The sequence below is a fragment of the Dipodomys merriami genome, unplaced genomic scaffold (assembly GCF_024711535.1).
Source record: "Dipodomys merriami isolate MVZ:Mamm:240054 unplaced genomic scaffold, mDipMer1.0.p SCAF_22, whole genome shotgun sequence".
Taxonomy (NCBI): Eukaryota; Metazoa; Chordata; class Mammalia; order Rodentia; family Heteromyidae; genus Dipodomys; species Dipodomys merriami.
In genome coordinates, this window is record NW_027203604.1 from 18,777,421 (window position 1) to 18,791,303 (window position 13,883).

At 46.0% G+C, this 13,883-nt stretch overlaps 1 protein-coding gene across 2 annotated transcripts in view; it reads right to left on the bottom strand.

Annotated features, from left to right (window-relative positions):
• Smurf1 (SMAD specific E3 ubiquitin protein ligase 1) overlaps nt 1–13,883 on the bottom strand; it is an 87,013-nt gene that overhangs the window by 10,588 nt on the left and 62,542 nt on the right. For both annotated transcript variants that reach the window (XM_070033555.1, XM_070033554.1), the window contains exons 2-6: nt 6,192–6,230; nt 5,164–5,272; nt 2,569–2,702; nt 2,054–2,119; nt 1,087–1,162 (exon numbers count right to left, since the gene is read on the bottom strand). In XM_070033555.1, coding sequence (XP_069889656.1) covers nt 1,087–1,162; nt 2,054–2,119; nt 2,569–2,702; nt 5,164–5,272; nt 6,192–6,230 — 424 coding nt within the window. The remainder of the gene's footprint in view (nt 1–1,086; nt 1,163–2,053; nt 2,120–2,568; nt 2,703–5,163; nt 5,273–6,191; nt 6,231–13,883) is intronic.

Consider the following 13,883-nt stretch of genomic DNA (forward strand, 5'->3'; position numbering starts at 1 on the left):
AATATAAAGAGTGGAACCCCCCCACCAAAAAACAAGAAACAACTACCAACAACCCTGCACTATAAAGGGGATTGTAAAATAGTATTTCATTTTTCTTGATTTCAAATCAAACCCAAACAGTCCACTATTTTACTGTGTAACAAGCTGCAATGAGTCTAAGTACTTTTAAAACATGAATCTTTGCTCCCTGGGCAATTCTGATGACTTTCATGGACCCTTTTCTCTTATTAAGCAAATGCTTAAAAAAAATTTCTGATATTGAAGTTCAAACACACACAGAAATTGGGAAACTAGAGCAACCAGTCTTCCTCACCCTGCATGCTAGTTACAGGCACACCGGGCAGCGCGGCACCCTGCCTGAATCCCAGGGGGCACCCCACCGGGCTCAGGAGAGCCCAAGCTCATTCTTCCAGCCTGAAAGGAGACCCTCAAGGCCCAGTCTGTTCAGCTCTCTCCAGTTGTCTCTGATGTGACAATCACAAGTCCATGCCTGGCGTCCGGTGCAGGTCTTAGTCTTTCCTTTCTGATTTAGGTCCTCCGTCTTTCCTTTGGACTCTCAATCTTTCAGTGCACTGAAGACACTGGGTTATCTGCCCTACTCAGTAACAAGAGTGGCATAAATGCCATGCCATCTCTTGTGACATTGGTAACAGGCACTAAGGACTGCTGCCTACGTCCATCAGTTGACGAAGGATTGTGAAACTGAGAGTGTCTTAGCCCTGCCCCTCAATAGATTTTAAAGATCCTTACTGATGCTCAAACGCCACTGGGGGAGGGGCCCCGGGGGAGGCTAGCCAGGAAGATAGGATCTCACTGTGTTGTCCAGGCTGGCCCCAAACATGTGACCCTACTACCTCACCCTCTAGAGTACTGGGATTATAGGCATGCACCACTATACCTGGCTAACCTGTCATCACAGCTCTGGTTGGGGAGAGCCTTCCTAAGTTGGATCCTTTCTAAATATATAGGCTGGATGAGTTTTCTCCTGAAGCCTGTGAATGCATCTTGTGACACAAGGCCGCGAGCCTAAGGAGCAGAGAATGCCTAAGGAGCTGGGCTCAGCGTGGTCAGCGGTGGTATACATACCCTTCATTTTCTAGCAGTCCCCTGCAGTCCACCACTGACCCTCCAGTGCCTATCCGGTCTCGCGTCTGTAAACTGACTAGAAGACAACAGTGGTGTGCATTAGCATCCAGGGCTGTGGCAGAATCCACGTGTGCCCTCTGATCTCCCCACAGCAGCGCAACACTACCACTTGGGGAAGCTCTGGAAAGGTGCTGCATTTCTCATGCTCCCCAGAAAGCAGCACAAGGCAGCACAAAGTTCCTTCTAAGGCGCCAATGCCTTAAGAAGCTGTAACTCAGGTTTCATAAGGACATACAGCACTTGCAGGTCCAAGTGAAGATCCGACTAAATATTTATGCTCTGAATTCACTATGAGCAGAGATGTTCATAAAGCTGGTCCCCTGCCCCCTGCCCTCCCCCCACCCCAGCACACCCCGCCACAGGAAGGATGAGGCTCAGGTGGAAGACAAGTGGGGCCCTCTTCATCATCATTTTCAGGATGGGTTCACTCCATGCATTTGCTTCAAGCCAGTGACAGAGTTACTTGTGCTGCCATGAGACATTTCCAGTCCCCTGCATTCCCCTAGAATCCTGGCAGGGTCAGCAATGGGATGCACTAGGTGACAGGGCAGCCCTGTCCTTGAAATGCCTCTAGCCAACGCTGTAATCCTGACTCTCACAGTGCCGGGTCTTCATTACAGAGGATCTTGTCCATAGACAATGTGGCTGCCCGAGGAACCTGCCCCACTCCTGCACAGGTGGCCACTCTTCTTCCCACCCATTCGCCCGAGCCCTTCTGCAGAAGAGCCTTATTCACTCCTTGGATTAATGGATAAAGTGCCCAGAGAGGAGAAGGGTGGAGGCAGAGATGGCCACCTGTGCCTGCCGGGGGGGGGGGGGGGGGGGGGGGGGAGGAGGTCAGCCTCAGAGGTGGAGAGCAAGCCAGGTTCTTTAAGAGCAGCCTTTAGACAGATGAGAAGATTCTTACCCACTATTTGGCCACGAACTGCATCAGAATCTGAGGGATTTAGTTTGCACAAGTCCAAACGCTGGTCTGAAAACAAACAATGCAAAACTTTACCCAAGGGAAGGGCTCTAGGGAGAAAAGCAGGGATTCAGCCATCAGCATTCAAAAAGCAAGACAAAACCCAAAGGAGAACTACAAAGCCAGGCACCAATCTGATTAACCAGCTTTTTAGCTGGAAGTGGAGCTATGGTTCAAGTAAAAGAGCGCCAGCCTTGAGTGCAAAAGCTAAGGAACAGCTAGCTCCCAGGCCCTGAGTTCAAGCACAAGGACCAACACCAGAGGGAGAGGGAGAGAGAAAGAGGGAGAGAGAGAGGGAGAGACAGAGGGAGAGGGAGGGGGAAAGGAGTGAGGGAGGGAGGGAAGGAGGGAAGAAAGAAAGGGAGGGAGGGAAGGAGGGAGGGAGGAAGAAAAGAGGAGAAAAGAAAAGAAAAGAAAAGCAGCTGCGCTGAGGTGGGCGGGGAGGTGCTGCTTCTTACAGCCAGTGTCTTTCAATCTGCTGATGGCATTGGAAAGCAGCCGCACACAGCCCAGGAAGCCCGCTCCCTGCTTCTTGTGAATCTTCTTGTGGTTCCACACGCTGATGGTTATAGAATCTGTTTTCCCAACGTATCTGCACAGAACATGCAAGTCATGTCAAACTCATGACTGTGAGTTAGAACCATTTCATTGAATTCCATCCCGCAAGGCTTAAGAAGCTGCACAAAATAATGCTGGCACTCCAGCTGGATGAGGCTACAGGTTTACTGTGTTCTAGAACTTCCGCACGACAGTGACATCCATGCTGCTACCAATCAATTTGCAACAAGGGACTCCTTAGAAACACACAACTCCACCCCAAGCACACCAACCCACAAGCAGCTACTCAGGAAACTGGCAGGACAAAAACTGGTAACCACTTTCCAAGCCATTTCTGGGGCCTTGCGTGTCACTGAAAGGAAATCTCATAATAAAATCACTAGTCACACAGTGTTACTTTGACGAAAATCTGCAAGCACGCTATGAAAGGAAGGTGCTCTATAAAGTGCAATATCCAAAGTACAATCCACTGTTTTGGAGGAATATATAAAATTGGTTGTTGCGAGATTAGGTATGTTTGGCTAGGCAAAACTGTGTTTTCTCCTATAGAAAATAATTCTGTACTAAAACAACATTAAGAAAACAATCACAAAAGAAACACAGGCCCCATGGTTTCCCTTATTTACAATAACTAGTATATGTCTAGGACAAGCAAAAAAGGTCAAAAGCTATGTACATATGACCATACAAGATGATGTTAAGTGAAGTGAATCCCAAGATAGGGACACAAGGGGTTTTTTTCTTTCTTGCTATTGTTTTTAACATATTTATAATGTCCTATGTGAGTTTTTTTGGTTTTTTTGGCATGCTTTTCCTCCACAGTATAACTCCTGTTTTCACTGTATTTGATTCTGGTGCCCTGCATCTTGCATATACATTTTTCTAATTTGGGGAGGGGAAAGGAAATAACAAAATGCTTAACTAAGGATACAGGTAGACCCATTCTAACAATGAGATGTTCAAGACACTATTGAAAATGAACTTTACAATGTCGGCTGGGGGGAGGGAAGAGTTGGGGAGGTGAGAAGGGAAGGGATAGTAGAAGAAAAACAAAGGAGAAGGTAACAATGCTCAATAGGAAATGTACTCATTACCTTATTCATGTAACTGTAACTCCTCTGTACAGTATTTTTACAATCAAAAACAAAAAATAAACATTGCTTTTAAAAACAGAAAAAAGAAATCAGGAGGTAGAGATAGGAGGATGGTTGGAGGACAGCTCAGGCAAGTTAGCAAGGCCCTATCTGGAAAATAAGCTGGGTGGGGCAGTACTCACCTGTAATCCTAGCTTAGTACTAGAGGTACAGCTAGGAAGCTCACAGGTCAAAACTGGCCTGGGTAGAAGCCTTACAAGACCCTATCTGAAAAAAAAACTACTAAAACTAAAAGGGATGGGATGCATGGCTCAAGTGATAGAACACTTGCCTAGTAAGCTGGAGGCCAGGAAGTCAAACACCACTATCACAAAAACAAACACAAAAAAAGAATAAAAAGAAATATAGTCATAATAATGTAGTTTTAGGTAAGAACTACAACAAAGTTTGTGATTTCAGTGAAAACACAGCATGTCAAAGACACGAACTTCAGTCCTTCTTTCTGCCAAAATGATTATGGGAAGGAAAAGTTTGAGCTCAGTTAAGTTAGGGAGAAAAATCCCAAAATTAACTAACTAACTAACTAACTAAATGAGGTGGATGGGGAAGAGGGTGGGGGAGGAGAGATGGGGAATCAGACAGAGAAGTGTAGACGTGAATACAATCAAAGCACATTATGTGCATGTATGGGAATGTCATGATGACTTCCCTCACTGTGGACAATTTGGTACATGCCAATACAAATATTTATGGGAATGTCAAAGGCAAACATTTCCAAGTACATGAACAGAAGGATCAGGCAATATGTGTTCATTTGCCCATATATATTTTTCTTCTAGTACTGGGGATTGAGCCCAGGGCTCCCCAGGCAAGTGCTTGACACCACTAAGCTATACCCTCAGCAGGGGGGGAGGTACACGCGTGCAAGCACGCACTCACAGGTATAGGGGGCTTGCACTCAGGGCCTGGGTGCTGTCCCTGGGCTTTTTCATTCAAGGCTAACATTACCATTTGAGTCATAGCTCCACTTCTGGGTTTTTGCTGGTTAATTGGATATAGGAGCCTCATGGGCTTTCCTACTCAGGCTGACTTTGAACCATGATCCTCAGCTCTGTCTCCTGAGTAGCCAGGATTACAGGTATGAGCCACCGGTTCTGGGTCTTGGCTCTTTTTAAAGTTTTAAGTTACCCAAGCTGGCTTCAGACTGTCAACCCTCACGGCTCTGCTTCCTGAGTAGCTGGGGTTACAGGCTGGGCCCCCCCATGCCAAGCTCATCATCCACTTTGTTTTCAATAAAGGTTTGCAATCCACTGTTTTCCTTTCTTTTCAAAATGCTTCTCCTTCAACACTCAGCCCCTGCTTCTAGCTCTCCCCAAATAGCGGGCAGGATGTTCAACTCACAGGTCGTAGTGCTGATTCCACTTTGGGTCCAATGTGTTTTTCACAGTGTCGGTCGAGTGGCACTGCCCAGAGCCATCCACAACAATCTTAGCGAAGGGGTCAGGGAGTCCTGAAGGAAAGAGGAGGACAGCGATGCCCAGATGAGACCAGGAGCCTAGTCGTCCAGTAAAGTAAAGCAAGGGAGGCGTATCATTTAGCTTTCTAGGGGATACCTGTAGGCCTCACTCTTAGAGGAAAGGCAACTATAGAAATAGGCTCCATCCCATCTCTTGATGAGCTTATTAATGGTAGCAGGACCACTATGTGGAGAACAGGTATGTATACACCCTCAAAAGTCACTGCTCCCAGAAATCTTGCTTGCTGGTGCTGGTCTGTCTTGCCTATGGAAGCAAGCCTTCACCAAGTCCTAACCCCAAGTCCTCAAGCACTGATAGGAGCAGAAATCTGGCAGACAGGTGGTGAGCAGGGAGCTAGGAGCTTTCTAGATACTTGGCTAAAGCCGTTGAGCCGAGTCTCTTCATCCTCTGAGTGTGAGTAATCCCACTGAAGTTAGGCGTCTGGGGGATCAGCAAGTGTGAAGGACTGAATGTTGCTGGCCCTGACTTTATGCTGTTGAGTGTAAGTGAAGTTCTTACCTTAAGGAGTGAGGTTTTCCTTTAGGAAGGAATCCCTTCCTTATTTTTATAGTTCCTGTAATTGTAGGGTTTTGAAAATGAGATTGTTTGTAAAACTGGATTTATGATTTTAGCCAAAGCAGATGTTTTATAGAAAAGTGTGTCATGTGAGTTTGCATGGAGAGCCTCCAGCCAGCAGGAAGCAGTCAGTGACCTATTGTCTAGTCACAGGAATATAGGGAAGTGGGTGTGGCTAAAGGTCCATCCAGGGCGGGGCAGGAGGAGGTGTGGCTGGTGGGGCAGGAGAGGCAGGTGTTGCCTAATCAGCTAGGAGATGGAGACTTTTAGGAGACTGTACTCAATGGGATTTTTAAGTTTAAGATTTCAGAAATACAAAAACAAGTGTTTACTTACTGAAAAAGTCTTTCTTTGCAAGGTTCTTGGCACACAATACTAAAAACAAACAAAAAATACTAAGATTAACATTTATGGACAAGATTTTCACCACAGCTATGGAGGGAAAGGATTGCAAAAATTCTCAGCCAATGATCTGTCTTCTAAATTTAGTATCCCATGAACAAAAACTCAGCTCTGATCTAAAATGTAGTTTCTCAACAGGGACCAACTACAGCAAATCTAAAATGCTTTAGTTTAAATCTTAAACACACAAAGATGGATTTATCAATCTGTCCTTTGACTACATAGGAGCACATGAAAAACAAATACCTTCAATCTGTGTGAAGCATTTATTTTTACTGCAACTGCTAACAAGAACTTTTGATATTTTGATAAGTAAACATTTATGTGTATGTATGCTATTATAAATAGAATTATTAGCTAGATGCTGGTGGTTCATTCAGGTCTACAATCCTAGCTGCTCAGGAGGCTGAGATCTAAAAATCACAGTTCAAAGCCAGCCTGAGTAGAAAAGCCCAAGAAACTTTTATCTCCAATTAGCCATCAAAATCTAGAAGTGGGGCTGTAGCTCAAGTGGTAGAATGCCAGCCAAGCAATGAATGTGAGGCCCTGAGTTCCAGTCATAGGACAACCAAAAAATATTTGGAGTTTTCCTAATTTTACCTTCAGACTATTGATTGTGTACAGAGAGCTCAGTTTTGTATACACACCATATGCCTTACAAGCTTGAATGTGATTTATTAGCTCTCATACTTCTTTTCTGGATTCCTTTCTTTTCTACATATAAGATGGCATCATCTAAAGGTAACTTTCACGTCTTCCTTTCTAACTTGAACGCCTGGCTGCTCATCCACATATGCCATGCTGCTCGTGGGGTGGGAGCCTTCCAAAAAAGATACTGGTATTCAGGCTTTGAATCAGTTGAGTCTCAAGCCAGCTTGGGGTGGGGGTGTTCGTTATTGATGAGGTTCCTTTATGCTGCCAGTTGGCATTTTTTATTGTTGTTTCTTATCATGAAATGTAGTGAGACTTTGTTATGCTTTTTCTGCACTCACTCAAGAGGTGCTTGTTGGGTGTTTGCCTTTATCTGTTGATATGGTATTGACTGGTTACTTTTGTTGTCTTCCTCGGAGTCTGACACTTCTGCTCCTGGACTGTTGCTCTACCTCTTGTGCCGGGCCTCCAACCCCTGGCCTGGTATTAGTACTGGGCCACCTGCATTCTGAGATCACTTCTGCTTGGTCCTAGAGCAGCACCCTTTCAATATGCTACTGTAGTTGGCTTGCTAGTGTTTAGTTGAGGAATTTCACATCCAGATTTAGAAGAGACAGTGGTGCTCTATGCAGTTTGTCTTTGTTCTGTTTGTCTAGTTTGGACTTCAGTCATATTGGCCTTACAAATTTGAGTCGTGGAGTATTGTCTATTTTTTTTTAAGTTTCTGGGAACTGGTATTCATTCTCTTCGGTGTGTGGGAACAAGCACCAGCGATGCCTTGCTTGCAACTCTACTCATCTGACCTCCACTCTGCTATCTAGGGCCATTCTACCTTCGCACGTCTCCCTCTATATCACCTTGGAAGTTGGTGGATTGCCTCTAAGCTACGTGAGCTGCTGTGTTGATGGGCTCCTGTGGTGAGGAGAGATGTTTTCCTTGCGGCCGCCCAGGCTTTGTGTGGACAGACCACTATCTATCTGTCTATTTTTTTTTTTTTGTCTTTTTTGGTCAGTCATGGGGCTGGGGCCAGTCAGAGCCTGAGCACTGTCCCTGAGCTCATTCGTTCAAGGCTAGCACTCTACCACTTTTGGGTCACAGATCCACTTTCTGGTTTTTAATTGGAGTTAAGAGTCTCACACACATTCCTGCCTGGGCGGGCTTTGAACAGGGATCCTCAGATCTCAGCCTCCTGAGTAGCCAGGATTACAGGCGTGAGCCACTTAGCACTGGCTTCAGACCACAATTTACTGCAACCTCCACTGATGTTTTGGTTGCTTCTCTAGGGACGCCATGCTTGAAGCTGGGGAGAGGCAGGACTAGGAAGTGCCAGCATCTGCCCCACTGGTCTCATACACACCACTGTTGTGTTTATTTTTATTAGCTTGGATTAGTTGTACATACACTGCTTATTCCCACACAGGCTTCCGGTGTGTTCAACCAATCTCACTGTCGGCCACTGTCCCTGCTCCCCTCATGCATGCCTATTTCTTTCACTACACTTGGGGATCATTTGAATAAGCTTCAAAAAGATGACCTTATGAACTTGAGAGAGGAATTCTGGCCTGGTTACAATATAGCGAGTGTTCCCATGCTTAAATGTGGCTTATTGGCAACGTCCATCTTTAAAGCCTTTCCATGAGGTTTTCAAGTGTTTCAAGTCTTGTGTGTACTAGCGCCCGCCCACCTCCCGAGCACCAGGTGCTCCTCCTCCTCTCACTCACCGCAATGTGCCCACACGGCACACGGGCCGGGCCGCAGGAGGCTTGCTCCAGCAGAAGAGGCACTCAAGTACCAACGCTCCTCACCACTTCTGACCTCAGCCTAGAACCCTGGCTGGAAATATGTCACATTATGTTTTGTGTTTAGAGGCAGGGAGGGTCTCATTACAAAGGCAAGGATGCCCTGGAGCTCACGATCCTCCATCAGCCTATTTTTGGGGGGTGGGGGGTGGGAGGGGGTGGTCCTGGGCTTGAGTTCACGCCCTGGGTGCTGTCATTGAGCTGCTTTTTATTCAAAGCTAGGTAGCACTTTACTTGAGCCACTTGTAGTTTTGACTGTTTTTTAAGTAGTTGGTTTGGAAATAAGAGTCTTATGAACCTTCTTGCCCAGGCTGGCTTTGAACTGTGATCCTCGGATCTCAGCCTCCTGAATAGCTGGGATTACAGGTATGAACCACCAACACCTGCCTCTTTTTCTTTTATGTAGGTGTCAGTTCTTATAAATGTCTCTTGATTCATCCTGTCCTTTAAGTCACTCTCCTGTTCTTAGTGCCACCTAATCATGACAATGCCTTCCCTGGCCAAAATCCACTGCAAGGTCAATTAAATAGGTAGATTTAATTAGGTAACTGATAAAGAGAACAGGGTATTCAGGCAGGAAGAGAAGTTTATTGTAGTACTGTACTGCCTCCCACATGGTGCATGGTGGAGAGAAAGCACATGGCCAAAGGGGCCAGAGAGCTGTTTTGCCCAGTCTTAAGTAGGGAAGGGGGCGGGGAGAAGGTGTGATCAGGGAAGGTATGGCACCATGGATTTGGACATGACCTCAGAGCCTCCCCTCCAGTCTGATGGAAGGTGTGACTGGGGCAGCCCAGGATGAGACTTGGGGGGGGGGGGAGGGCCTCCAGGTGTGCCAGTTACCTAGGTGACAGGTACTGGGTAGAGACTTAGCCAATGGGCTGGGAAGGTGGCTCATGGTAGAGCACTTGCCTTGCATGCTTGAGGCCCTGGGTTCGATTCCTCAGCACCACATAAGAAAAAAGCCGGAAGTGGCGCTGAGGCTCAAGTGGTAGAGCGCTAGCCTTGAGCTGAAGAGCTGAGGGACAGCGCTCAGGCCCAGAGTTCAGGCCCCACGACCGGACCAAAAAAAAAAAAAAAAAGAGACTTAGCCAAGAGGAGGGAGGAGTCTGTACCGCCTTCAGGGTGGACCTTAATTCCACAAGATGCTTTCTTCTTTTCTGACACAGCATCTCCCTCTCCTGCCTAGATTGGCCTCAAACCCCTGGACTCAGCAAAGCCTGCCTCTGGGACTATAAACACAGTTGCACTGTGTCATGTTCAATATTTTTACTTTTTTAATAAAAAAAACCCAAAACACTTTGTTTCCATTTCCTGGAATGTTATTGTTGTTTTGGGATATGTAGCCTAGGCTGGCCTTGAACTACTCCTGCCTTAGCTGCCCAAGTGTTGGGATTACAGGTGTACACAACCATGTCCAATGACAAATTTGTCTTTTGAGATGACATTTTCATGCTCTAATGACTGTATCATATTTTACTGCAATCCGTAAATCTCTTTCCCACTGGCTACTTTGGAGATGAGGCATTGCTAATACAAGCCTACAATGTCTCCTGTTGTGCTTCCCTCCTCACTAGGATGACAGGCATGCAGACCACCATTGACTCAGCAGAGCAACTGGATGGTTTGGATGCTGTTAAAGACAAAATGCAAGTCCTTCCTTATCAGTGTCAGCAGCGAAATCTCATCAAACGCTACCTAGGCAGTGTACTGTCCATGCTGGTCACATTCCTGCTGCATTCTTCTCACTGGCCAGAAAACTGAGGCTGGACTCTTCTACCACAGTCCGTTAGAAATGAAATGTGAAACTGGGTGCCAGTGGCTCACACCTGTAATTCCAGCTACTCAGGAGGCTGAGAGCTGAGATCATGGTTTGAAGCCAGCCCAGGCAGAGAAGTCCATGACACTCTTATCTCCAATTAACCATAAAAAGCCAAAAGCAAAGCTGTGGCTCAAGTGGTAGAACACTAGCCTTGAGTACAAAGCTTAGGGGCAGCAGCCAAGCCCCTGAGTCCAAGTTCTAGGTAGGTAGATTGGGGGGGGGGGGGGGGGACACACGCTCGCACATGTATGTACTCATACACACACAAGAATGCACAGGAAAGGCCACTAGAGTAATGATGGGATGGGGGTGGTGCAGCAAGGCTCCCTGTGGCTTGGGCATGCCCACCCCAATGGGCACCAGCTGCAAGACAGGGCAGGGCAGGGCATGGCTCAGGGCAGTAAGGACAGAGCAAGGCCAGTACACAGAGCCACATATGGTACCTCTGCCTTCTCCCACACGGCTGCCCTGCCTGAGGAGCAGGAGACTCAGACCTGAGAAGGACACACGACCCAGAGCCACAAGCATCACACAATGTTACATCCTGAAAGACAGTTTCCCTCCTCAAACAGAGACTTCCCATTCTTACTCAACTTACAGAAGCTAGCTACATGCTAAGCTACAAAGGACAGTTTACTTAATTCTTCAACTTTTGGAACAATTCTAAGTAGCTCTTGGATTAAAGACGGAAAAGAAATGAGAGAGTATCTGAAATCCACTGAGAACACTCTGCTAAAATACAGACTGGAATTTAATCGTTAAAAATACAGGAAAAGCCAAGTATGGTGGTGCAGGTCTGTAACCACAGCACATGGAATGCTAAGGAAAGATGTTCCTAAGTCCCAGGCCAGCCTGCGCTACATGAGATCCTGCCTCAAACAGCTGGGCATGTCACTTCAGGCTGTAACCTTAGCCATTCAGGAGGTGGAGGTCTGGAGGATGGAGTGATAGGAAAAGCCAGGCACGGGGAAGCTGTTACAATAGCAGGCTTTAGTAGAGTGCACCTATCACCCAGCTACACAGAGAGCACAGTAAAATTTTGTCCAGCTGAGTCTGGGCATAAAGTGGGACCCTATTTCAAAAGCAAACAGCACATATAATAGGGCTGGAATGTAGCTCAAATGGTATTGTGCCTGTTCTAGCAAGTTTTACACACCAGGACCAAGAGAAAGGATAAGGAGGGAGGTGGGAAGAGGAGACAACGGGGAGGGAGAGGGGGAGGAGGCTGAGGGGAGGGGGAAGAGGAGGGACTAAGTTAAAACAAAACTGAAAAGAGCAAACCTGTGGCAGTAAATAAGAGGAAGCAGGGAGCACAAATAATATACAGAAGACAAAAGAAAGCCACAGAAAATGCTTACCGGCAAAGTGCCCCATTAGAAAATTAGCCCAAGAAGCAATCAAAGCTCTGCCTAATATTCATAGAAACAGTTTAATTGGTGCTGCCCACGAAAGCAAGGCACCAACGGAGGGTCTGACAGGCAAACAACAACAACTTAGGAAGATTTCAAGATCCAGGCAGTTCTCATCTCATAAAATAAATTTGAAAAAAAAGGGTGTCACCCCAACTGAATTCATAGGGCTACCACAGAAGCGGAAACTACATCAAAAGACAATAAGGTCACAGGTCCTGGTGAAGCTACCCTCCTCCTAATACCGCAAGCTTTTCCCTTTTCCAGAATGTTCTAGAGTTGGAACCACAGTGTGTAGCTTTTCCTTTCTTTCTTGTAATTTTTGTTGGTCATGGGGCTTGAACTCAGGGCCTGGGCGCTGTCCTCAAGTTTTTGTGCTCAAGGCGAGCGCTCTACCACTCTGAACCACAGTGCCACTTCCAGTCTTCTGGTGGTTCATTGGAGAGAAAAGAGTCTCACAGACTTTCCTGGCCAGGCTGGTCTAGAACCTTGTTCCTCAGATCTCAGTCTCTTGAGTGACTAGGATTACAGGAGTGAGCCACTAGTGCCCAGCTTGTGTGTAGCCTTCTCAAATTGGCCTCTTTCACTTAGTTTTACTCACCAACAGTGAAAAGACATATTATCCAATTAAAGCACAGGCAATGGAACCAAACAGACACTCCTCCACACATACAAACGGTCAATGTGCTCATCAGGGAGAATGGAACAAGGTAACAGGAGAGCACCCAGGGACTATGGGAGAGGGGAGCAAATGCCAGGAGGGAAATGGAAAAGTGGACATAACAATGTTGACCATGGCAGTAGAACCCATGCAGCCACTTCGTTTTGCTTTTTTAAGGTAACTTTACTGTTATTCTAGAAGTAATATACAGCAGGGTTACATTTACATGGCTCAGATAATAAGTACATTTGCTTTCATACAGGGGCATCTGTTTCCTCATTCTCTCCCATTTTCACCCACAAGCTGCCCAGTTCACTTTCAACAATGTCTAGTGCACTCCACTGTTGCACTTTTTCACCCTTTTTCCTTGCATGCAGCCATTCTGTAAAACACTTTGCTGGTTCCTCAAAATGCAGGATATAGCCTGGGAAGGTGGCTCAGTGGCAGAGCGCTTGCCTTGCATGCATGAGGCCCTGGGTTCGATTCCTCAGCACCACATAAGCAGAAAAAGCCAGAAGTGGCACTGTGGATCAAGTGGTAGAGAGCTAGCCTTGAGCTGAAGAGCTGAGGTACAGTGCCCAGGTCCAGAGTTCAGGCCCCACGACCGACCAAAAAAAAAGGCAGGATATAACCTAGCAATTCTATGCCTAAATACCCCAAGATCTGCAGACACATGGTAACACAAAATCTTCTACAGTAATATTTGCAGCAGCACTCTTTACTCTGCAAAACAGTTGAAATGCCCATCATTGGATAATAGCTAAAATCTGTAATAATGAAATCTTATTTAGCTGTAAGAAAGAAGTTTTGATATATAACATAAATGCACTTTGACCACACTGTACTAAAGAAAGAGAAGATACAAAACAAAACAACCTCAAATAGTATATGATTGCATTCATAAGAATTATTCAGATCAGACAAGTCTGGAGAGAAAGTGGATCAATGGTTGCCAGGGGCTGGAGCTAGGACCAGGAAGGACTCTGAATATACACTAAAACACCGACTTGTACAGGTAATGTTGGCCTTGAAATTATATTTCAAAGGATGAGGGGAAGAAAGAGTCATAAAGGGAGTGAGATTAATTGGAAATATTGTATATGTGGGTCATAGTGTATTAATGATACCCCCACAGAACAAATATATGCTAATAAAATTGTGATTAATTAAACATAATTGTGATACAAAGCCCTCTATTAGCATTTGGGGGTTTTTGTTTGGTTGGCTGGTTGGTTTTGCTTTACTGGGGTTTGGACTCAGAGCCTCCAGCTTGCCCTCTACCACTAG